At 45.7% G+C, this 24,883-nt stretch overlaps 1 protein-coding gene across 1 annotated transcript in view; it reads left to right on the top strand.

The window, feature by feature from the left end:
* The first annotated feature begins 2,047 nt into the window (after window positions 1-2,047).
* Window positions 2,048-24,883, top strand: part of LOC137545103 (cell surface glycoprotein CD200 receptor 1-A-like) — a 67,491-nt gene continuing 44,655 nt past the window's right edge. Inside the window, exon 1 of the mRNA XM_068266213.1 lies at window positions 2,048-2,201. Coding sequence (XP_068122314.1) covers window positions 2,129-2,201 — 73 coding nt within the window. The 5' untranslated portion in view covers window positions 2,048-2,128. The remainder of the gene's footprint in view (window positions 2,202-24,883) is intronic.

The following is a 24,883-nucleotide window of genomic DNA, read 5'->3' as shown; positions in this document are numbered from 1 at the left end:
GCTGATGCGAGGGGACAATGGCAGGGAATCGTGCGGGAGATAAGCGGCGCCGGCGGGCACGAGCGGGGAATCGAATGCGGCGAGCGGGAAAGCTGCGGGCACACGGAAGAGGCGATCCGGCGGCTAATCGAGCCGGATCGCTACAATGTCCCTCTGTGTAGATGGGGCTTAAGGGTTAGAAAAAGTAGGTGGAGCCAACACCAGCCAAATACATACCCGGGCAACGCCGGGCAATCAGCTAGTAGTAATTATATAATAGAGTAAGTGCCTCAACCTTCAAACAACAAGAAGAAGAAGTAGCGCCCTGCCCCCAGGGCTGGTCCAAGCAAGAAGAAGGGGCTGGTCCAAGCAAGAAGTAGTGTCATATTAAACCAAGGGCAAAGAGGGATAATTTGCATATTCAGTAGCAGTGCATTGTGGGTAACCACAAATGTTCACTTATAGCTGAATTATTGCAGATTTGCTTCTGTTTTAAGAAGGAAAATTACACCAAGCTTTGCTTTTTTTAGTAGGAGGGTTTTTGGTCTCTTTTATCATCCTATACATTCTTAGTAGTTTGGGTCACCCTGAGCTGCTTGGTTACTCTGTTGTACTGGTCCAAGCCCTATCTCATACAGCCGTATCAATCCTTGCCATGTACTGATGAGGACCAAAAGTCTGAAACAGGGTGTCTACATGTGGGTTTGATATGACTGTGTAAAATTTAAAGCTATATGCTTGCTATACACCAGTGGCTCTGGATGCTTGCTTGGCTTACTAAGCAATGTACTGATGAGAACCAAAAGTCTGAAACAGGCTGTCACATGTGGGTTTGATATGACTGTATAAAACTTAAAGCTATAGGCTTGCTTGACTTATCAAGGGTGAAAAGGAATTATTTGCATATTTAGTAGCAGTGCATTGTGGGTAACCACAAATGTTCACTTATAGCTGAATTATTGCACATTTCCTTCTGTTTTAGGAAGGCAAATTACATCAAGCTTTGCTTTTTTTAGTAGGAGGTCTTTTTGGTCCCTTTTATCCCCCTATACATTCCGAGTGGTTTGGGTCACCCTGAGCTGCTTGGTTACTCTGTTGTACTGGTCCAAGCCCTATCTTATACAGCTGTATCAATCCCTGCCATGTACTGATGAGGACCAAAAGTCTGAAACAGGCTGTCTACATGTGGGTTTGATATGACTGTGTAAAACTTAAAGCTATATGCTTGCTATACACCAGCGGCTCTGTATGCTTGCTTGGCTTACCAAGGGGGAAAAGGGGTAATTTGCATATTTAGTAGCAGTGCATTGTGGGTAACCACAAATGTTCACTTAAAGCTGAATTATTGCAGATTTCCTTCTGTTTTAAAAAGGCAAATTGCACCAATACAGTGTGCGGCATTGCAGGAAGTGACGACAGTGGAACGCACGATGGAACACGGAAGAGGTGAGTCATCCCCGCCCGCTGCCTCTTACTAATAGTGGCGGCTGCTACTGTGCTTAAGCAGGAGGGAGTGCACATGGGGGACCCAGGTGAGGGGGGGGGAGTGCACATGGGGGACCCAGGTGAGGGGGGGGGTTCCTGCTGAGCTTAGGCTGGAGGTAGAGCACACATGGGGGACCCAGTTGAGGGGGGGTCCAACCCCCCTCCCTGCCTCTGTGCCCAATACCCCCTTCCTGCCCTCTACCCTCTTATGCGGCGTATGGTACGCCGCGGGTCGGCTAGTATATGTTATTTACACTGCACATGTGGTATACAAAAAATAAATAAATAAAAAGTAAGACTGACTGCTAAGAGTAAATACTAATATAGCTGTATAATTAGATAATGATACATTCCTGGGTTGCATTATTACTCAAGTGAAGAATTCTCACCCCGCAGCTACACGTCACAGAGCTGTAAATATAGTCTATTCCCCGACTAGTTTCCTTTGTGTCACTCAAAGCAAAAAACACAGGAAATCACCCGAGAGGTGGAAAGGCCTAAAATAAGATGCTGAGTTGCCTCAGAAGTGTTATCTCTGTGGAACAGAGCTCAGACCGGCTGGTCCTGATGACGAGAGTGCAGGGAATATTCACAATGTCCAGCGCCGGGTCGGAGAAGATCGCTGTGAAGAATCATCTGCGCAAAAACTGAACAAAAAATCAATATGAAATCATTGCCAAAATTGCCTTCTCATCTCCTGCTGGTGCTGTTTCTGGGCTTACAGAGGGCTACAGCAGGTAAGTTCCTTTCACTTTCTGTCCTGAAGATGCTAAACCATCAGCTACATTGCAAAAATAACGGAGCCTCCAAAACTATACTTGTTTCTTCAATAGAAAAGTGTTTTTTTTAACTTGTTTCTACTTTTTTATGCAGTACAGGTAGTCCCCGACTTGCGAATGCCTGACTTACAAACGACCCGCCGATACGAACGGCATGGGTTCTGTGTTTCCTTGGGAACAAGTCAAAAAAAAATTTCAAATTGGACTTTTTGAGAAAATCGATTTAAAAAAAACTCAAAGAAAAAATGGCTTTTAAAGTTGTATAAGCAGGTACAGAAGGCAGAGGTGACACAGAGGGGGACACTGGAGGCACAGGGGGACACAGAGGAGGTACAGAGGGCAGAGGTGGCACATTGTTCTGACTTAAGAACAGGTTAAGGTTAAGAACGAACCTACAGTCCCTATCTCGTTCGTTAACTGGGGACTACCTGTACAGTTTAATACTTTTTTTTTTTTTTATATTGTTGTTATTTCTGAATTTGAAATTTCATTTTTTTTTTTTGTACATTGTCTTTATTGTTCTTTTTTTTTTTATTATTCAAAAATATTTGTATTGATGTAGTCAAGAGCATAACAATCAGTTATTTCAGATATACAGTAGAAATAGGATTACCAACATCATAATTTTGTTAATAAAACAGTCATGTTATGTGTCCAGTTTGTAGCGACATAGATCTGTCAGATTGTGTTGTCCTTCCAGGTACAGCACGATGGTGTAGTGGTTGGTTAGCGCTTTCACCTTGTAAAGCTCAGCAGCTGTGCTGACAATCAAATTATCTGTCATCTGGGTAATTAACCAGTAGCTAGAGGCTTTGGTTGGCCGAATTAAATTCTTCCCCTGGGTCAATGGGTTTTTTACTCCTCCCTATAAAATAAATTGCTCATGGTTCCAGTTAACCTTGGACAAAGTAAACTTTTTTTTTTTTCACTGAAAATGGCTGTCCCAGTTCTCCTTAAACTGGCTGATAATATTCAATTAATTTCAAAGGCAATACAATCATCATTTCTACTGTATCAGCAGGAAGTAAAATGGCAGAGCTGTGGTTTTGTGTCGAATCAAGAAGCATATGCAGTATACATATACAGTATATATGTATACACATTTAATGTGGTTACTTTGATCAGAAGATGTCAGCACTAGTCATGTAACAATTTTTGGGCACTCCAGTAACTATTTATAGGTAACTTTTAATACTTACATTTTTTTTTATACAGAAGGGAGAGGTGGTAGCGCTCCCCAAGACAGGCTGCATCTGAATGACTAGCACCATAGGTGTGCAGAGGCTAATTATAGGCAGGGTACACAACTTGCATTCAAAACAGATGCACGAAAACTAACATAATGAAGGATGTTAGCTTTAAAAAACAGTTTGCATTCAGAGTGTTCCATGCTAGACTCTTCCACCGCGATGAGGTCATCCTTCATGGAAGGGACCCTAACCTCTTATTACCAGGAGTGCTGACAATGCTTCCCTGTTGTCTAAAAAATGTGTAAAGCATTTTATGGCCAGCTACCCCCAGGTTCACACTACCTTTCCATGAGGAAAGACCTCATCACGGTAAAGGAGTCTAGTATGGAACATTCTGCATGTAGATCATTTTTGGAAGCTAACATCCTCCATTTTGTTAACTTTGGTGCATGTTTTGAATTCAAGTTGTGTATCTTGCCTATAATTAGGCTTTGCATATCTATGCTGCTTGTCATTCAGTTCAGCCTGTCTTGGGAAGCGCTGCCACCTCACCCTGCTGTACAAAAAATTGTAAGTTTACTTCATAGCTAGCTGCACCCATCTGCTATTTCAAGTTTGCATTCTGTTTTTAATCTGCGTTTAGGAATCTAGTGCATAGTTTAGCATCTGTGTTGAATACAAGGTGTGTATTTGCCTCTAGGGGGCTCTGCACACCTTTGTTGGTAGTCATTTCAGATGTGGCCTGGTGCAGGAGTGCTGCCAATTCATCCCTATTGTCTAAAAAACTTAGACTTTAATACCAGCAGCACTCTCTGTGGCAATTTTTTTGCAGTGAGGGCCTACTTTACTCTACATTCTTTATTGTAAAAAAAAGGTTGAGCTTACTGGGCCCACTGATAAATATCCTTGTTTCTCTCAGCAGTGCATTCCGCCCCTTGGCAAGTCGTTTAATGTAGCATAGTCAGATCCATGGGCTATGTTAGGTGGAGAGTCTCGAGCAAGCCAGCAATTGTCCAAGGCCCCAGAGACTGTAGAGGCCCCCAAATCTTCCATCTTAAAGGGTGTCACTATTGAGGGGCAGCTCAAACACGGTGTCACTACTGTCAGAGGGCTGGCAGCAAGGGGATAATGCAGAATGCACAGCAGGGTGTCATATCTCACCTCTCTAGCTATCGGTCTCCTCCTTGCTTCTTCGCGGTGTCCTACCATCTCCATGACCCACCAGCATGTTGTGTTAGTGTTCAAGCTTTTGGGATGCCAATGGGTAGAAACAGGAGGCTGTAAAGCACTGAGGAAGGAAGAAGGGAGCGTAGGGCAGGACAGGTGGGATTTGATGTTCTAGCGCATTGCTGGGGAGGGCAAAGGTTACCCTAATGCCACCATATGGAGGACAATGACCACCTAACACAGTTATGTGGGTGGAGAGAACAGCAACATAACACCACTATACAGGAACCGCATGCTCATTTTTTGCCCAAGGCCTCATTTCCTCTAAAACCGGCCCAGGAGATACAGGATTCTACTGGGGGTGAAATCACTGTGTGCCAGTGCCGGATTCACCAGAAGGCACTGTAGGCACATGCCTACAGGCGCCTGATGATGGAAAGGCGGCTCACTCCCCTCCCTGAGCGTCTCTCTCCCTCCTTTCTTATGCAGAGTCCCAAGCAGAGCATCAATGAGAGGTTACTCACCCAGCTCTTGGCATTCCAGTGATGAGATTTCCCTTCAGTCAGGGGCACCTCTAGCTACCTAATACTGAGGTACCTCTGGCTTCCTAATACTTAGAGGCATTTCAAGCTACTTAAAGCGGATCCGAGAGGAAAAACTAACTATAACAAGTAACTTATCTATGTATCTTATCTAAAGTTTAGATAGTTTACACAGCAAATCTAGCTGCAAACAGCTTCAATAGAATATGATTATTTCTTCCTGTGATACGACAGTGGCCATGTTGTTTGTAAGCATTACACAGAGGCCGGCTTATCTGTATCTTGAGCAAAAAAACCTAATCCCCTCTCCTCCTCCCCTCTGCCTCTGAAATCTCTGGCTAGTAATACCTCCCCCTCCTCCTGCCCAAACTGAGCTCCCATGAGCCCTTGCTACTGTCTGGAAGTGCCTTGGCTCTCTGAAAACCTGTGGGTGTGGCTTGTTTAGTTTATAGGGAATTAAAGTATTAAAACAAAAAAGTATTTGGCTTGAGAAATGCCCTATAAACAATAGGAAAGGAACACAATTACGCAATGAGTAAAAGTTTATCTCGGATCCACTTTAACATTGAGGGTACCTCTGGCTGCCTAATGCTTAGAGGCATCCGTAGCTACTTATGATGGACAAGGGAAGTAAGGGAGAGGTGACAGCTGGGTCAGCCAGCACACTTGCGGTGTGGTTGGGCGGGTGTCTGTAGGGTCATGGAGGGTGAAGTCTGGGGTGCCAGGACATCTGTGCCTATAGACTCCTGGGAGGTAAATCCAGGCCTGCTGTGTGCTGTTTACCCCTACGCAAGATTACCAGCATCACTCTGTGATTCCTCCGAGACCAATTACGCCTGTTACCTGCGCTGACCACAAAATCTGAGGCTATTGTCACTTTTAAATAAGGTCAGTTGCCTACGCTAATGAAAACCTCAGTTTCCTACTGCAGTGCACAACACATATAGCTTACACAGACCTAAGACCCAAGACTGGAAATGCTAAACTTCTTTCATTTTCTTTTTAAAATTACGACTAGAAATGCACCTAAAGCACAACTAAATTCATCAGTAAGGCCGTTCTCCCATTCAGGGCTGGATTTAGCATAAGGCACTGTAGGCACGAGCCTACAGGCGCCTGATGATGGAAAGGCGGCTTATTCACCTTCCCCAGTGCCTCCTTCCCTATGCAGAGTCCCGAGCAGAGCGTAAATGAGAGTTTACTCCACCTACTCTCAACATTCCACTAACGAGATCTCCCTTCAGTCGGGGCACCTCTAGCTACTTAATACTGAGGGTACCTTTGGCAACCTAATCCTAAGAAACACCTGTAGCTCAGGCATGGGCTTCCGAATTCCGCGGAAGCTAAAATTCCGAAATTCCGCCGGAATTGGGGTTTCCGCATGGTTCCGCGGAATTCGGAAATTGCAATCCGGAATTCGGAATTCCGGCAAAATCGGAATCGGAATGAATTGACCAATCAGGAGATGCGGAATGAGTTGACCAATCATAATCAGCGGAAAGTTACCGCGCTAAAATAACGGTTTCAACATTTTTTTTATCCCAATTTACAAAATACAAATCAACTTTATTAACAGTAGACTGTTATCAACAGTATTGATGATCATCTTAAATTTCAGATACAAAAACGATATTTCAAATGAGCGATTGAGTAATTCCTCCTAAATTTACGGAAATCCGTTTAAAAATACGGAAAGTGCACGTAGCGGAATACCGCGGAATTCCGCGGAATGTAGCGGAATTCCACCGGAATGTAGAGGAAGCGGAATTTTGTTATGGTGGTATGCGGAATTACCGCGGAATCGGAAATTGGCTCTTCCGACCATGCCTGCTGTAGCTACCTAAACCGGGCAGGAGAAGTAAGGGAGAAGTGACAGCTGGGACAGCCAGCACACTTGTGGTGTAGTTTGGTGGGGGTTTGTAGGTTCATGGAGGGCGAAGTCTAGGGTGCCAGGACATCTATGCTAGTGTTGGGCGAACACCTAGATGTTCGGGTTCGCGAACGTTCGCCGAACATCGCCGCGATGTTCGGGTGTTCGCGCCGAACTCCGAACATAATGGAAGTCAATGGGGACCCGAACTTTCGTGCTTTGTAAAGCTTCCTTACATGCTACATACCCCAAATTAGCAGGGTATGTGCACCTTGGGAGTGGGTACAAGGGGAAAAAAATATTTGAAAAAGAGCTTATAGTTTTTGAGAAAATTGATTGTAAAGTTTCAAAGGAAAAACTGTCTTTTAAATGTGGAGAATGTCATGTTTCTTTGCACAGGTAACATGCTTTTTGTCGCCATGCAGTCATAAGTGTAATACAGAGAAGAGGTTCCAGGAAAAGGGACCGGTAACGCTAACCCAGCACCAGCAGCAGCACACGTGATGGAACAGGAGGAGGCGCAGGAGGAGAAGGCCACGCTTTGAGACACAACAACCCAGGCCTTGCATGAGGACAAGAAGCGTGCGGATAGCATGCTTTGTACCGCCATGCAGTCATAAATGTAATAAAGATAAGAGGTTCCATAAACAGGGACCACGCGGCAACGCTAACCCAGCAGCAGCAGACGTGATGGAACAGGAGGAGGCGCAGGAGGAGAAGGCCACGCTTTGTGAGACACAACAACCCAGGCCTTGCATGAGGACAAGAAGCGTGCGGATAGTATGCTTTGTACCGCCATGCATGCAGTCATAAATATAATAAAGATAAGAGGTTCAATAAACAGGGACCGGGCGGCAACGCTAACCCAGCAGCAGCAGACGTGATGGAACAGGAGGAGGCGCAGGAGGAGAAGGCCACGCTTTGTGAGACAAAACAACCCAGGCCTTGCATGAGGACAAGAAGCGTGCGGATAGCATGCTTTTTACCGCCATGCAGTCATAAATGTAATAAAGATGAGAGGTTCCATAAACAGGGACCGGCAACGCTAACCCAGCAGCAGCAGCACACGTGATGGAACAGGAGGAGGCGCAGGAGGAGAAGGCCACGCTTTGTGAGACACAACAACCCAGGCCTTGCATGAGGACAAGAAGCGTGCGGATAGCATGCTTTTTACCGCCATGCATGCAGTCATAAATGTAATAAAGATAAGAGGTTCAATAAACAGGGACCGGGCGGCAACCGCTAACCCAGCAGCAGCAGCACACGTGATGGAACAGGAGCAGGCGCAGGAGGAGAAGAAGGCCATGCTTTTTGAGACACAACAACCCAGGCCTTGCATGAGGACAAAAAGCGTGCGGATATAGCAGCAATGCTTTTTGCCACCATGCAGTCATAAATGTAATACAGATGAGAGGTTCAATAAACAGGGACCGGAAACGCTAAACCATCCCAGATGTTCATTGGTCATGTTACTTGGTTGGGGTCCTGGAGTGTTGCGTAGTCGTTTCCAATCCAGGATTGATTCATTTTAATTTAAGTCAGACGGTCTGCATTTTCTGTGGAGAGGCGGATACGCCGATCTGTGACGATGCCTCCGGCAGCACTGAAACAGCGTTCCGACATAACGCTGGCTGCCGGGCAAGCCAGCACCTCTATTGCGTACATTGCCAGTTCGTGCCAGGTGTCTAGCTTCATGCCCGGTTTCAGGTCCAGCGGTGCCTGCCAGCCACAAATCCGTCTGTTCCTTTATTCCCCTCCAAATTTCCTCCCCTGTGTGCTGCTTATCCCCAAGGCAGATCAGCTTCAGCAACGCTTGCTGACGCATGCCAACAGCTGTGCTGCACTGCTTCCACGATCCTACTGCTGCTGGTGCTGGGTTAGCGTTTCCGGGTGAGGTACAGCTTTGAGATGCATTGGAGGAGAAGGAGTCAGAGAGGTAGGTGCTGCTATTGTTATCCAGTGGGAGGGACGGCGGTGCAGCTGTTTGCGGCGTGGGCAACACCCGCGCCGTAGCAGGTGAGGAATCGCTGCAAGGCTCCACAAGGTTCACCCAGTGCGCGGTAAGGGAGATGTATCGACCCTGGCCGAACGCACTCGTCCAGGTGTCAGTGGTGAGGTGAACCTTGCAGGCAACGGCATTCTTCAAGCTTCGGGTTATTTAGCTGACCACGTGCTCATGCAACTCAGGCACTGCAGAGCGCGCAAAGTGGTAGCGGCTGGGAACCACATAACGTGGGATGGCCACTGACATCATGCCCTTGAAGCTGTTTGTCTCCACCACTCGATATGGCAGCATTTCGCAGGACAGAAGCTTGGCTATGCTGGCTGCCTGTTACTGCCACGGCCCGGGGGTCATTTGCTGGCAATTTCCTCTTGCGCTCAAACATCTCCGAGACAGACAACTCAACCGTAGGGCTGCACACCGAAGGGCTGTTGGTTGTTGTGTTTGATGAACACTGGGAGACCTCAAGAGCACTAGTCCGGAAAGTGACAGTGTCAGCGTCGTCTGATGTTTGTGAATGTTGTGAACCACGCAATGGCTGGGCTACTGCTGCTGCTGAGGCGGGTCTGGTGGTGAGTCTGGTGAACCCAAGGGAGGCAGTGTTGTTGGTGGTACCCTGTCCTGCCGCGTTTGCCCACAGAGTGGGATGTTTGGATAGCATGTGGTGGCTCATGCTGGTGGTGGAGAGGTTGTTAATACTTTTCCCCCTGCTCAGGCGGGTCTTGCACACCTTGCAAATCGCCATGGTAACATCCTCAGTGCAGTCTTCAAAGAAAGCCCAGACTTTGGAGCACCTGCCTTGCTGGCGATTTCTGTTTGCGCCTCTTTTGCCTCTCACTTGAACTTCCACGCTTGCGGTGCCTGAAATTGCGCGCCGCCTACCTTGTGGCACAAGGCGAACTCGTGCAGCAGTGGGTTCCTTAACAGACTCATCTGTGCTGCTGCTACGACGGTGATGTTCTCGTTCACAAACAAAATCTGGGTCTATGTCCACATTGTCCATACCCTCCTCTTCCATCTCCTCAAACTCGTCATATGTCATTGTGGGGGGCCGCCGCCGTGGAGTAGAGCTCCCCAGAACAACCTCTGCGCCGCTCACTCCAACGTCGTCTGGTTATCTGGCAGTTGTGTGCGTGGTGTCGCTGCCGGTTGTGTCAGCTTTGTGCCCACTGGCTCCTTGTAACTGGCTGAGGACTCGGACCTCGTGCGTGATGTGCTGGTGCTGCTTAACCCACTGCTGGACGCTTGAGAGGTCATCCAAGTAATTATCTGGTCCTGTTCTTTTGGATCTGTGAGGGTGGTTGTCCTGGACAACATGGGCGGTATTGAGTGGGTTTTCTTGGGTGCTCCCCTGTGGCCTGTACGTGAACCGTCAGGGGAAACACCTCTTCCCTTGCCCCTCCCTCTTTCACCGGATTTCTCCCTCATTTCACTTATCCTTAAAGTACACGCTGACTGGCAGCAGTACAGTGGCAGTACAGAAATGCTATACAGTGGTGGGTAAGCGGTGTACCACTATTGCCAGCAGCGACACAGAGCACAATGCTATACAGTGGCGGGTGAGCGGTGTACTACTGTTCCCAGCAGACACAGAGTGGCAGTAAACACAATGCTATATAGTGTGGCTGAGCCGTGTACACAGAGTGGCATTAAACACAATGCTATATAGTCTGCTATATAGTCACCCCGAACGGGGTGATGTTCTGCAGAACCCGAACAGTGGCAAACACTGTTCGCCCAACACTACTGGGAACGCAGATTTTAGTACCTAAACACACGATACAACATGTTTTCCGGGGTCGGACTCTGAGGCACATACAGATGGTCCCGATCATCATCCTCATTATACAACTCTTCTCCTGAGTCTGACCCACCCACCACCTCTGCCACCCCAACATCCCCAGACACAGACCCCTCATCGTCCTCAACATTAACTTGGGATGCTGGCCTGAGCCAGACCTCCTCCTCCACATCAGGCCCCATCATCTCCTCAATGGCAGCCCTCATTAATCGCTCTGGCGACGGACCGATGGACACAACGTTCTCCTCCGGGGAGGGCTGCTGCTGACCACTGGCTGCTGGGGTGGATGTTATAGCTTGCGTGGGGCGTTGGCTGTTGCTGTTGTTGGGAGTGCTGCTCACAGCGGAGGTCTCTGGGGAAATCATGTTGAGCTCATATAGTGGTTGACGGTGAGTGGAGTATTACTGATCCCAGCAATATACACACTGACTGGCAGAGTACGCAATGCTATATAGTGTGGCTGAGCGGTGTACACAGGGTGGCAGTAAACACAATGCTATATAGTCTGGCTGAGCGAGCGGTGTACTACTGTTCCCAGCAGAATCAGAGTGGCAGTAAACACAATGCTATATAGTGTGGCTGAGCCGTGTACACAGAGTGTCAGTAAACAATGCTATATATAGCGTGGCTGAGCGAGGTACACAGTGGCAGTACACACAATGCTATATAGTCTGGCTGAGCGGTGTACACAGAGTGGAAGTACACACAATGCTATATAGTCTGGCTGAGCGGTGTACACAGAGTGGAAGTACACACAATGCTATATAGTCTGGCTGAGCGGTGTACACAGAGTGGAAGTACACACAATGCTATATAGTCTGGCTGAGCCGTGTACACAGAGTGTCAGTAAACAATGCTATATAGTCTGGCTGAGCCGTGTACACAGAGTGTCAGTAAACAATGCTATATAGTCTGGCTGAGCCGTGTACACAGAGTGTCAGTAAACAATGCTATATAGTCTGGCTGAGCCGTGTACACAGAGTGTCAGTAAACAATGCTATATAGTCTGGCTGAGCCGTGTACACAGAGTGTCAGTAAACAATGCTATATAGTCTGGCTGAGCCGTGTACACAGAGTGTCAGTAAACAATGCTATATAGTCTGGCTGAGCCGTGTACACAGAGTGTCAGTAAACAATGGTATATAGTCTAGCTGAGCGGTGTACACAGAGTGTCAGTAAACAATGCTATATAGTCTGGCTGAGCCGTGTACACAGAGTGTCAGTAAACAATGCTATATAGTCTGGCTGAGCCGTGTACACAGAGTGTCAGTAAACAATGGTATATAGTCTAGCTGAGCGGTGTACACAGAGTGTCAGTAAACAATGCTATATAGTCTGGCTGAGCCGTGTACACAGAGTGTCAGTAAACAATGATATATAGTCTGGCTGAGCGGTATACACAGAGTGTCAGTAAACACAATGCTATATATAGCGTGGCTGAGCGAGGTGCACAGTGGCAGTACACACAATGCTATATAGTTAGGCTGAGCCGTGTACACAGAGTGTCAGAAAACACAATGCTATATATAGCGTGGCTGAGCGAGGTACACAGTGGCAGTAAACAATGCTATATATAGTCTGGCTGAGCGAGCGGTGTACTACTGTTCCCAGCAGCGACACACAATGACTGGGGGGGACCCTGGCTAGCGTGGCTGGAGCGCGAACTACCCTGCCTGCCTACCCAAAGCTAAACCCACAGACAAATGGCGGAGATATGACGTGGTTCGGGTATTTATTTACCCGAGCCACGTGACCGTTCGGCCAATCAGAGCGCGTTCGGGTCCAAACCACGTGACCCGTTCGGCCAATCACAGCGCTAGCCGAACGTTCGGGGAACGTTCGGCCATGCGCTCTTAGTTCGGCCATGTGGCCGAACGGTTTGGCCGAGCACCGTCAGGTGTTCGGCCGAACTCGAACATCACCCGAACAGGGTGATGTTCTGCAGAACCCGAACAGTGGCGAACACTGTTCGCCCAACACTAATCTATGCCTATAGGCTCCTGTGATGTAAATCCAGCCCTGCTCCTATTCATGTATGAGCACGGCAGGACAGTGCAGACACCTGCACAGCAGCATGTAGCGCTTGTGCACGGCTTTTTACTCCATGCACAAGCAGCTCCATGCTACTGTGCAGGTACGGGCCATCTTCTGCCTGCACAGTGCGGACGTGCTATACACGGATGGGAGCACGGCCATGCAAGCCTATTTAAAGAGAGTCTGAAGCGAGAATAGATCTCGCTTCAGACCTCATATATAGCAGGGGCACGTGTGCCCCTGCTAAAACGCCGCTATCCCGCGGCTTAACGGGAGTCCCTATCCCCCCAAATCCCCTCCGTAATGCGGGGGAGCGCTTCCGCATTGGGGCAGGGCTAACCGCCGCAGCCCTGCCCCATGCGCGTCTGTCAGACGCGTATCTCCGCCTCTCCCCTGCCCCTCTCAGTCTTCCTTCACTGAGAGGGGCGGGGGAGAGGCGGCGATGCGCGTCTGATAGACGCGCTGGGAGGCAGGGCTGCAGCCGTTAGCCCTTGCCTCCAGGAAGAAGAAAACGCCGACCAAGTCTGCGACCAAGGTTTGCGGGGGGTGGGTTGGGGGTGAAGGGACCCCCGTTAAGCCGCGGGATAGCGGCGTTTTAGCAGGGGCACACGTGCCCCTGCTATATATGAGAGCTGAAGCGAGATTTAGTCTCGCTTCAGTGTCTCTTTAACAAGCCCTTGTCAAATACGTTCAGAGGGTCTCAACGCTGGAACAGTGAGCTCGAGGTGGATACCCTTTACTGAGGTATATTTTAATCCATATTTCCCTTCAGATACACTTTGAAGTGGACCTGAACTCTTGCACAGGACAGAAGGAAAACATCAAAAAATGCACCCTGTATGTATTTAGAGAGTTTAGCCTGTCTAATTCCCCCCTCATCTGTGACTAATCACAAGTTGTAATTAAATCTCTCTCCTCTGGGTCACCTGACTGCCACGGCAGATAAGGCAGATAAGCCCATTTGAAAGCACAGGTTGTTAACAATATGTCTGCTTTCATGAAAGCGGGAAGCAGAAACATTGGCGATATATTGCAGGATTTGTATCAGCTGTAACAAAGAAATGTTTTCCTGTAAAGGTTATTATGCTGTTGTGTATCTTATAGAGCAGAGAGGAAGTTCTGAGTTTAGGAAGTTCCGCTTTAAAACAAATCTGATGTGCAAACAAACTGAGGGAATAAACAATTGTATCTATAGTCCTAACTAAGCCTAAATTGGAATTTTCTGTACTCCCGCAGTCTTATTTTGATGGAAAAGGTGCCCATCTAATAAAATAAATACATTTCTTCTCAAGACACTGTATTTTACCTGATGAAGCTGGCTTGGAACCACAAAACGCGTTGTTTTAGTGTTTCATTCATTTGCCTAATATTAGTGGTGTACTCACTCGGTAAAGTTTTTTTTTTTTAATTTATATCCCCTAAACTGTAAAGGAAGGGGGGGGGGGAGGTTCTTTCATCCCATGTATACTTTTCATTGGTTGAGGGGCAATTAGAGTTCCCTGGAATTTGTAACAGAAATTTCTAAGAGAGTGACCCATCCATTTGTTGAAGATATAAAGACCTGAGTAAAGATAGGCTTTTTCCTCACCTGCTCGGAATTGGGAGGGGGAGTGATCAGAGCAGAGAGCACCGTACAAGGAAAAAGCATAGAGACAATGGGAGCCCTGATGGTGCAGTAACAATAAGCGATATCAGGCGTTTTATGCCCCGTTTACAGTTAATCAGTTGGTACGTGTTTTTTTCCTTCTCCATAGCAGTGCATTGTGAAAAAGATTTCAGTTAAACGCTTTAAAGAGACTCTAAAGCGAGTTAAAATCCATGTTTTTAACTTTATTTATGTTAAGCACAATAGCTAGTGCTAAAACGCTGCATCCCTGCGGCAAAATTAGGGGTTTATACCCACCAAATCATAGGGCAAAAATCCACGACTTTCTTGGTCGTGTATTTTTCTGCCCAGGGAGGCAGAGCTTTGAGCTTTAGCTCTGCCTCCATGCGCGTCAATCTGCCGTGGATCTCCGCCTCTCCCCGCCCCTCTCAGTGAAGGAAGATTGAGAGGGGCGGGGAGATACATGGATCTGCGGGGTATGATGCGACAAGAGGCAGAGCTACTGCCCTAAGCTCTGCCTCAATCAGGAAGCGCTCCTCGCATTTAGTACAGGGGATTTGGTGGGTATAAACCCCTCATTTTGCCGCGGGGATGCAGCGTTTTAGCACTAGCTATAGTGCTTAACATAAATAAAAGTTAAAAACATGGATTTGACTCGCTTTAGTCTCTCTTTAAGTGTAAACTGTGCCATAGTAAAACATGGGCATCACTTTGAAAATCAGTCATCCTTTCAGTTATAACTGAGAGCAACTGATTAAGTGTAAACAGGGTCTAAAAGCCATGGAATAATCACAAGGGAGGGTTGCAGCCGGGCAGGTGGAGTTGCACCAGCCCAACTACACTCGCGTAACCCGACGACCTCGACACGGTCACGCTCTTAGAGAAGAATACAACTGGGAGTATCCCAATTTGGCCGAAACACTAGAGGCCAAACAGAGCACCCCTGCTGGCGGAGGGTGGGTATCACAAAGGGGAAGAGAGATGCTCATGGTAGGATAAAACTGTGTTAAAAAAAAAGATAAAAGGAAAAAAATGAGGTGGGTTACCTCAATGATGACAGCTCGTGTAAGAACAACACATTTTATTATGCACTAGCAACGCGTTTTGTGGGTCTATGCCCACTTCCTCAGGCCAGATAAAAGTGCCAGACAGAGGTGTCTTTCTCCTGGCTCAATTACTTTTCTGGCACTTTTATTTGGCCTGAGGAAGTGGGTATACCCCCACAAAATGTGTTGCCAGTACATAACAAAATATGTTGATCTTACACGTCATTGAGTTAAGCCACCTCCTTTTTCCTTTTATCTGTTTTTTACATAGTTTGGTTTTATTCTAACCTGGTAGCCACACCTACCTCCCTACACAGCAGCAGTAACTATGCAAACAACTGTGTGTGCGAGCCTAGTTACTGTATCTGTGTATGTAGATCTGTGCAGCACTGGGGAACTCAGAAATGAAATATAAACTATCATTACCCTGTAACAATCCTAAAGGCATATTAACTTAAAGAACATTTAAAGAAACAAATATTAAAGTGCTGGAAAACCCAGAAATATTAAAGGGACTCCGAGCACCTCTCATGGGCATTCCTTTCAGACTCCAACCAGTACTGCAAAGTACTTAAAGATGCATACCTTTCTGTAGATTGTGCTCTCCTCTTTCATTTGATGCCTGAATTGCCGTTCTACACCAAATAGTTTTAGTTCAATTTCAATTTAAAAATCGCGGCTGCCATCTTGGCTATGTTATAACTTCCGGGTCACCCCTGTCTTCTCTGTTAGAGAAGTGCATCACAGAATGAAGCAGGAAGAGGAAGTGACACGCATGGCCATTGCAAGAGGCTCCTCCAGAGGGGTCATAGCACGACTTTGTTGGAAGTCGTCTGTCTTAAAGGCATGCCCATGAGAGGTGCTTGGAGTCCCTTTAACCAACATTACCCTGTAACAAGGCTTATCCCATATAATCCTATGATAAAATGCAGGGAGCCAGTGGCTGTCCGTGGGAGCGCTCGGTGTGCTGAGGATGCGGAGGAGGTGGGGAAGGCGTCCCAATCCCAGCAGGCCGGTGGCTGTCCTTCTAGCACCAGTTATGCTAAGGGTCCTTTTACACTTAAAGAGATCTTGTACTTAAAAAAAGCCCTCTGGGGATACTTACCTTGGGAGGGGGAAGCCTCAGTAGAGGGGCGCCTCTGGCCATTTTGTCACTCCAGGCGAGGAAACCTGTGGCACCCCCCCCCCCCCCCCTGTCCTCCCCATGAAAATATTCGCAATGCGGCAGCTTTTCACCATAAAATAATCATATTACAGTAGTGGTTCAGTGCAATACTACTAGCCGCCAATCTACCACCACTATACCACTGTGTCCAATTGTAAAAATGTACTGCTTGATTGTACTTTTGGTACATTTTTGCCATGGATTGATGATTGATCGATGTGGTGGTTGATAATCGCCATATTCGATCATTTTGAAAGAATCTGTCTGTAAAAATGAATGCATGTATTGACAGCTATAGGCTAGGGTTACTAATAACAAGATTGGGTGATTCAATTGTAAGGGTAAGATTGGGGGGGGGGGGGTAAAGTAGAGAGTAACAAGGAACATTTATAATTACTTTTCTCCTGTTGGACTCAGTGCTGACTCATTTAGTAGGCAGTAGCAGTGTTAGGGAGTCTTGCCCAAGGTCTCCTACTGAAAAGGTGCTGGCTTACTGAGTAGAATGAAGCAGAGATTTGAACCCAGGTTGCCTGTGCCAGAGGCAGAGCCCTTAACAATTACACCTTCCAGAGAGAGGAGGAAAAGACAGGGAGCACTAGGGGAAGGGGGGAAACAAAGGTGAATGAGGGAGAGAGGAGGAGTGGAGAGAGACTGAGAATAGCCTGAGATGGAGCAGAGATCTTATCTGTATTGCAGCCACATAACACAGAAGCGGCTTGCCTGGAATGTGACTCCTGTCCTGCCAGTCTCTCACACAAGTCAGAAAGCAGCCCTCCTGGAGTCTAGGGACAGTCTAAATCTTTTCAACCTGTGTATTACCTTATCTAGCTGACCACATGCAGTCTTTACAATGGTGAAAGAGCAGACAGAGTTTTTTTCTAAGGACACTGTAGGAGGCAAGCCTCTCTTCTGCATCAGGCTGTGTACATTTACCAGCTTGCTATCAAATTGTACATTTATTTCCCTCAACCAGCCTAGTGCTTCACATTGCCTTATACATTGTACCAGCAGCCTGGGGGAAAATCCCCCTACTTCCTCCTGGCTAGTCCGTTCTGGAATGCACACAAAGACACCATCCTCCTCTTCTTTTCAAGTCATAAGGAGGGGTGGGCAGGACAGGAGTCACACAGACACACTCTAGATCCCAAGATAACACTAACATTAGGGAATGCATACAAAGTGTTGTAGACAAAAGGTTTGTAGATTCCTTATTTGAGGCTGAGCAGTAGAGGCTTTCATTAGAACTTTTTATCTTCGTTCCCTAACTTTTCAGTCTCTAAGGACAGGAAAAATAAACTTTTTTTTCCCTCAAAGCGCCCTGCCATAAATCTGGCGCTCTAGGCAATTAGCTTATCAGCTGGTCTCTAGAGGCGTCTCTGCCTCAGGGTTCCAATGAGGCTTCCCACTGCCCCATAGCTTCAGGGAATCCAGCGCTGGCTCCCACAAAACCTCCCCCGACAAGCTTGACAAGTGCTGATTTATTTACCTCTCCAGGAATCAGCGCAGGCACTCTACCGGCTCTTCGTTCACGTAAGGCGCAAATAGCCAAACCCGATCTTATCCGCTCTGCTGCGCAGGCGCAAAGGACCCGCGCCTGTGCAGTAGAGTGATCCAAGTAGTGGCTGGATGGTGTACTGGTTAAGGGCTCTGCCTCTGACACAGGAGACCTGGGTTCGAATCTCGGCTCTGCCAGTAATTCAGTAAGGAGTTCTTTGGGCAAGACTCCCTAACACTGCTACTGCCTACTGAGTGCGCTCTAGTGGCTGCCTTGCAAGCGCTTTGAGTCCGACAGGAGAAAAGCGCTATACAAAAAAAAAAGGTAAGGTATAATCAGGTTCAGCAATTTCTGCCTTAACCCAAACGGATGCGCAGGATTGCGGTAGTTAAATATTTACTTCGCCGCGGTTCGGGGGCTGCAGCGCTGGGCTGCCAGAGGACGGGGGAAGCCTTGTTAGGATCCAGAGGCTTCCCCCTCCCAAGGTAACTATCCCCCAGCGTTTTTTTTATTACAGATTCTCCTTAATGCGTTTTGAAGTGACACTGAAGCGGAATAAAAAACTTTACGTTATAATAATAAGTGTAGTACAGATAATGAATAGAACATTAGTAGAAAAGAAAATAGTCTCATGTTTTTATTTTCAGGTATATAGCTTTTTTTTTATAGCATTGCATTATTTTATCATATTTGCAATTTACAACCACACTGTATTTTAAACTATAAAACAGAGCAGAACAGAGCAAAAACAGAGCAAAATGGGCCTTTCAACTTCCTTGCAGTAAAAATCTTATCTGAAACTGTCTGTCTCTGTTTCTTTGAAGTATAAGTGCTTCAGAAAACAGCAACCCAAGTTGGGTCGGAGAGCTCAGAGAAGCTGTTTTGCATAGATAACAACTGACGTTTCCTAACTCTTCCTGTACTGGAAACGATATGAGGCTCATATCTGTGCTACTAATGTTCTATTTCTTAGCTGTACTACACATACAATGCATTATTCATAAGTTTATTTTCACTTTAGATTCCCTTTAATACATTGCTATGCACTGCATTGCATTTTAATGCATTCTTTTTCTCCATACCAGTGCATTGTGAAAAAGCTTCAGTTTTTCAGCGGCCATAGGGAAACATGGACACTGGGCTGCACATCATTTGTTCTTTCAGTTACAACTGACAGCAACTGATATAGTGCAAAAGGAACCTAACAGGCCTCAGGTTTGGTTCTTTAACATTACTAACTTAAAGAGGAACTCCAGTGAAAATAATGTAGTAAAAAAAAATGCTTCATTTTTTACCATAATTATGTATAAATGATTTAGTCAGTGTTTGCTCTTTGTAAAATCTTTCCTCTCCTCGATTTACATTCTGACATTTATTACATGCTGACATTTTTACTGTGGGCAGGTTATGTAGCTGCTCCTAGCTGTTTTGGCTGTCAGGGCTGGAGCCCACAGGAGCGCTTTTGGCAGCGTTTTGGCAGCACTGCGATACGCTAGCAGTTTGCCAAAACGCTGGGCTAATGTTAATGGATGGGGCAACTTCCACAGGAGCGTTTGCGTTTCTCAGAAACGCAAACGCAGGACGTGCAGCATTTTGGGAGCGTTAGCGCTTCAATGTAAAGTATTGAAACGCTAGCGGAAACGCTCAGCAAAACCTAAACTGAGTGGTTTTGCTAGCGTTTTGCGGTTCAGCACACTGTAACAAAATGAAAAATAATTCACAGGACCAATCAGGATAAAAACGCAAAACGAAAAACGCTACGCACCCGCTGGGCAAAAAAATACAATGTTGCAAAACACGACCAAAAACGCGCATGAATCCGCTTGCAAACCGCTCAGACAAAACGCTAGCGGTTGCGTTTTGCGTTTGCGGATTTCAGTGGGTTCCAGGCCTCAGAGACAGCTGTAAACAGCTAATTCCTGTCTGTGAACATTGTTACATTGTGGCAGTTTGCCCAGAGTACCGCGGTACCAGAGCCTCTTGTGGGAGGGGTTTCAGCACAAAATCAGTCATACAGCACCCCCTGATGGTCTGTTTGTGAAAATCATTATATTTCTCATGTAAAAGGGGGTATCAGCTACTGATTGGGATAAAGTTCAATTCTAGGTTGGAGTTTCTCTTTAAAGGTGCCCATTAACAGTTCAATTTTTTTCACCAAATACGATCTTTCGCTGTGATTTGAATGAACAAAACTAATCTGAAGGTAATTATCGATTGTTCACATTTACTGAACCATTCTTTCTTCAAATGCAAACATAAAATCCAAGTTTCAGGTAGATTTTATCCTATTAAACAATCGACCAAAGAATCATTTCTTATCGATTGCCTTCATAAATGGCAAATTTTCTATACAATTTAATCATTCAAATCGCATCAAAAAATTGCATTTGGAGAAAAAATTGTACCATTAATGTTCACCTTTACACTGATACTGTTTGACTTTAATATTAGTGTAACATAATGATGTTTCCATAGGATTGTTCAGGGAAATGGTTAGCTTACCTCATCTGATGAGCTAACATTATGTTATGACTATTCACCCAAGCAGTGGGCCGACCTGACGCTTGTGATATGATGTGGTGCAGCCTGTGTGTGGGGAGCTCTGGGGGAGGGAGTTGTATCAAGATGAATACAGACATAAAAGGGATGCAACGTAATATTTTCACTTTTGTTTTATCTTTTTTTAAGCTTTGTTGCACTTGAATAAAAAGTTGCGTGCAGCTAAAACAAAAGTAACCACAGTAAAAAATAATAACACCAAAAATAAACTGAGCAGTAATGACTATACCCAGCATAAGCAAGCTCCTTTTTCCAAGTCTCTTAAAGTAAACCTGAGGTGAGAGTTATATGGAGGCTGCCATATTTATTTTGTTTTAACCATTTTAGCCTTTTGGATGTGACTGTCACATCCAAAAAGCTGCTGGTGCGCGCTCCCGTACCGCTCCCTATTAGCCCAGAGATTAATGAATGGGAACATAGTTCCCATTCATTGATCTAAGTCCCCGGTAGAAAGACCGACAGCTTTTTATGAGAAGCAGAGGTTAGGGATGAACAACGGATTAATTCTGAATAGGTTTTATTCGGAATTCATCCAGGTAATTAGCACACCTGTGCAGGGGGGCGAAGGAGGGTTAAACTTACCCAGGAGACTTCTGCTTTAATTCATCCCATGGCACATCCCACGCTGCGTTCCAATTCACGGTCACGTGATTACCGCACTTCCTCCTTTCGGGTTGAAGGAGGAAGTGTGGTAGTCACGTGACCGTGAATTGGAACGCAACATGGGATGTATTAAAGCAGAAGGCTCCTGGGTAAGTTTAACCCTCCCACAGCCCCCAAACCCTCCCCCTTCCCCCTGCTCAGGTGTGCTAATTACCTCGATGAATTCTGAATAAAACCTATACGGAATTCATCTGTTGCTCATTACTAGACGCGATCTTTCTGAACAACAACAACAACAAAAATCCCGTCCTCCTTAAGGTGGCCACACACCATACAATTTTTGAAATATCTGTTAAATTCAAGAATAGCAATCAATTTTTCTGACTGATTGTAACAATTCAAAAATCTGACCAATGTTCCACACACCTGTGTTAAATTTTTCCCCAATTATGAATAAAATAATTGAAAGCTCAGAAAAAAATTGATTGGAATTGTACATCAAGTAATTGACAATCCATTACACACCATACGATTCTTGATAAAGTTGGTCTGAAATTTCCAAGTTAACATGGCCAATGTCCAAAAATAAAAATAAAAAAACAGGAAATCCAATCGGAATTATCGATGGAAAACAAAGAAAACCTCTCGATTTTTTTGGACAACCGATCGTAAATTTCAAAAACAAAAATTTGTTTCCTAAGGGTCTGAACTTTTGTAATATGCATGTCAAAAGGGTATATTACTAATATTTTTTAAATTATAAGCTTATAAATTGTGATGGACGCAAAAATGAAAAATGCACCTTTATTTCCAAATAAAATATTGGCACCATACATTGTGATGGGGACATAATTTAAATGGTGTAATAACAGGGACAAATGGGCAAATAAAATACATAGGTTTTAATTATGGTAAGGTGGATTATTTTATAGCTATAATGGCCGAAACATGAGAAATAATGATTTTTTCCCATTTTTTTCTTAATATTCCTGCTAAAATGCATTTAGAAAAAAAAATAATTCTTAGCAAAATGTACCACCCAAAGAAAGCCTAATTGGTGGCGGGAAAAATAAGATATAGATCAATTCATTGTGATCATTAGTGATAAAGTTATTGGCGAATGAATGGGAGGGTAAAATTGCTTGGATGCATAAGGTGAAAAACGACTGAAGGCTGAAGAGGTTAAGCCAGGCATTGGCAAACTTGCAGCTGTTGAGGAACTACAAGTCTCACAATGCATGGCAGGAGTCTGACAGTCCCCGTCATGACTCATAAAGGCAAATGCATTGTGGGATTTGTAGTTCTTTAACAGCTGGAGGGCCAAGTTTGCCCATTCCTGGGTTAAGCAATACCAGTTGCCTGGCTGTCCTGCTGATCCTCTGCCTCTAATATTTCTAGCCATAGACCCTGAACAAGCATGCAGCAGATCAGGTGTTTCTGACATTAATGTCAGATCTGACAAGATTAGCTACATGTGTGTTTCTAGTGTGATTCAGACACTACTGCATTCAAATAGGTCAGCAAGGCAGCCAAGGAACTGGTATTGTTTAAAATCAAGTCAAGTTTGCTAAATCAGTCCTAGAGCGCTTTCCAACCTTAGCAAATCAACGTCAGTGTTAGAAAAGAAGCTATGCATGGTGAGAGTGATGTGGAGGCTGCCAAATATGGCAGCCTCCGCATCACTCTCACCTCGTGTTCACTTTAACGCATCCTGTCAGTGGTTGCAGATGTCAGTAGTTAGAATACAGTTTGACCTCAATACAAAAAACATGATCGTTCCTCAAAGAGAGAACTGAATTTTTCTCAGGTGGCTGCAATAGAATACATTTTTTTCTGTCTGATGCACCAAATCATCTTTCAAAATAGCCTCCTTCTCCAGTTAAAGCGGAATATAACCCTGCATTTCAACTTTGGTCTAAAACATTATTTACAGCATATTATATGCAAAAAGCATTTTTTTTTACTAGACCAGCATTGGAAGGGTTAAACACAGAGGTTTTAAGTTCAGTGCAGAAGTTCAGATAGTTACATTCTATTTAGTTAGATGTAACTATTGATAAACTTTACACACTCTTTGGCTGTCCTCCAACTCCTTCTCAGTGAGAGAGATGAGTCACAATAAACACTAAGGCCCCGTTCACACTGCACGCGTTTCCAGCCGCGTTTTGGAAACGCGTGCAGGTGGCCGACACGCACGACATCAGACATTGCATAGAGTGCAATGTCTGATGTTCACACTGCATGCGTTCCGGACCTGTGCGGTCCGGGAACGCATGCTGCATGCATTTTTTGTAAAAACGCATGGCTGTCCCATTCACTTTTCAGTGATGGGATCAGCCACGCAACGCACACAAACGCGGATGGCGTGCGTTCGTACGCGTTGCGGTCCGCATGCGTTCCGCACGCATGGCCATCCGCGTTTGTGATGTGATTTGTGTAAACAAAAAGTATCTAACTCAAGTTCGGATGCGTCTGCAAAAATCTCCAGGGACTTTAAAGCCCTGTGTAACCCTTCCAATGCTGGTCTAGTAAAAAAAAAAAATGCTGGTTGCATATAATATATACTGTAAATAATGTTTTAGAGCAAAGTTGAAATGCAGGGTTATATTCCGCTTTAAAGTGGTAAGAATCTCAAATTTCATCTTTGTAAAAAAATTAAAATAAATAAAAAAGATATAAATGGTTCCAAGTTCTTAGAAGGGTTAAAAGTTCAAGCTTCTTTATGACTCAGGAGCAGACTGATGATTGCTGTTGCAGATTATCAGGCTGTGTTCCGCTGATTTGCTCAGAGCTGGTTTAAGCCCCACGGAGGGTCCAGGACAAAGAAAACCTGGGGGCACCTGCCCCATCCACCAAAGTCAGCCCCTGGGTCCCTCAATCTGGCCTGCCGCAAGTCCACCCCAACTGAGAGAGAGCCGTTAGTGTCAGTGGCGTAACTAAGGAGCTTGGGGGCCCAGTGCGAGTTTTACCTTGTTCCCCAAGCACAGTATTGATATAGCGCTCCAAAATCTACCATGGACAGTTTCCGTGACAGAGAGGTATATCCACTGGTTAGCATTGCAGTGCTGCGTAGGGGATGAAGAGGCCACACATATCTGCACTACAGCCCCTACAATCCCTTGTATCGCCTACTGCTCCTACCAGGTGACCACTCCTAGTCAATAAGTGGTTAATTGGTATGAGCTTTAGGTGATGCAAGAGATTGTGGGGGCTGTAGTGTGGATGCATGTTGACACATGGCCTCTGCATCCTCTACACAGTGCTGCAGTGCTGTGCAGCCAGCCACACAGGGACCTTCAGTATAGTTAACCAGGTATAAGTGTCCCCAGTATAGGTAACCAGGTATAGGTGCCCCCAGTACAAGTAGCCAGGTATAGATGCCATAGATGCCCCCCGAATAAGTAGACAAGTATTGGGGCAACCAGTATAAGTAGACAAGTATAGGTGCCCCAAGTATAGGAAGCCAGATATAGGTGCTCCCAGTATAGGTATTCAGATATAGGTGTCCACAATATAGGAAGCCAGGTATACACTCACCTAAAGGATTATTGGGAACACCT

The sequence above is a fragment of the Hyperolius riggenbachi genome, chromosome 2 (assembly GCF_040937935.1).
Source record: "Hyperolius riggenbachi isolate aHypRig1 chromosome 2, aHypRig1.pri, whole genome shotgun sequence".
Classification (NCBI taxonomy): Eukaryota; Metazoa; Chordata; class Amphibia; order Anura; family Hyperoliidae; genus Hyperolius; species Hyperolius riggenbachi.
The sequence above is the reverse complement of the archived record's forward strand: the minus strand, read 5'-3'. Positions and strand labels throughout refer to the sequence as shown.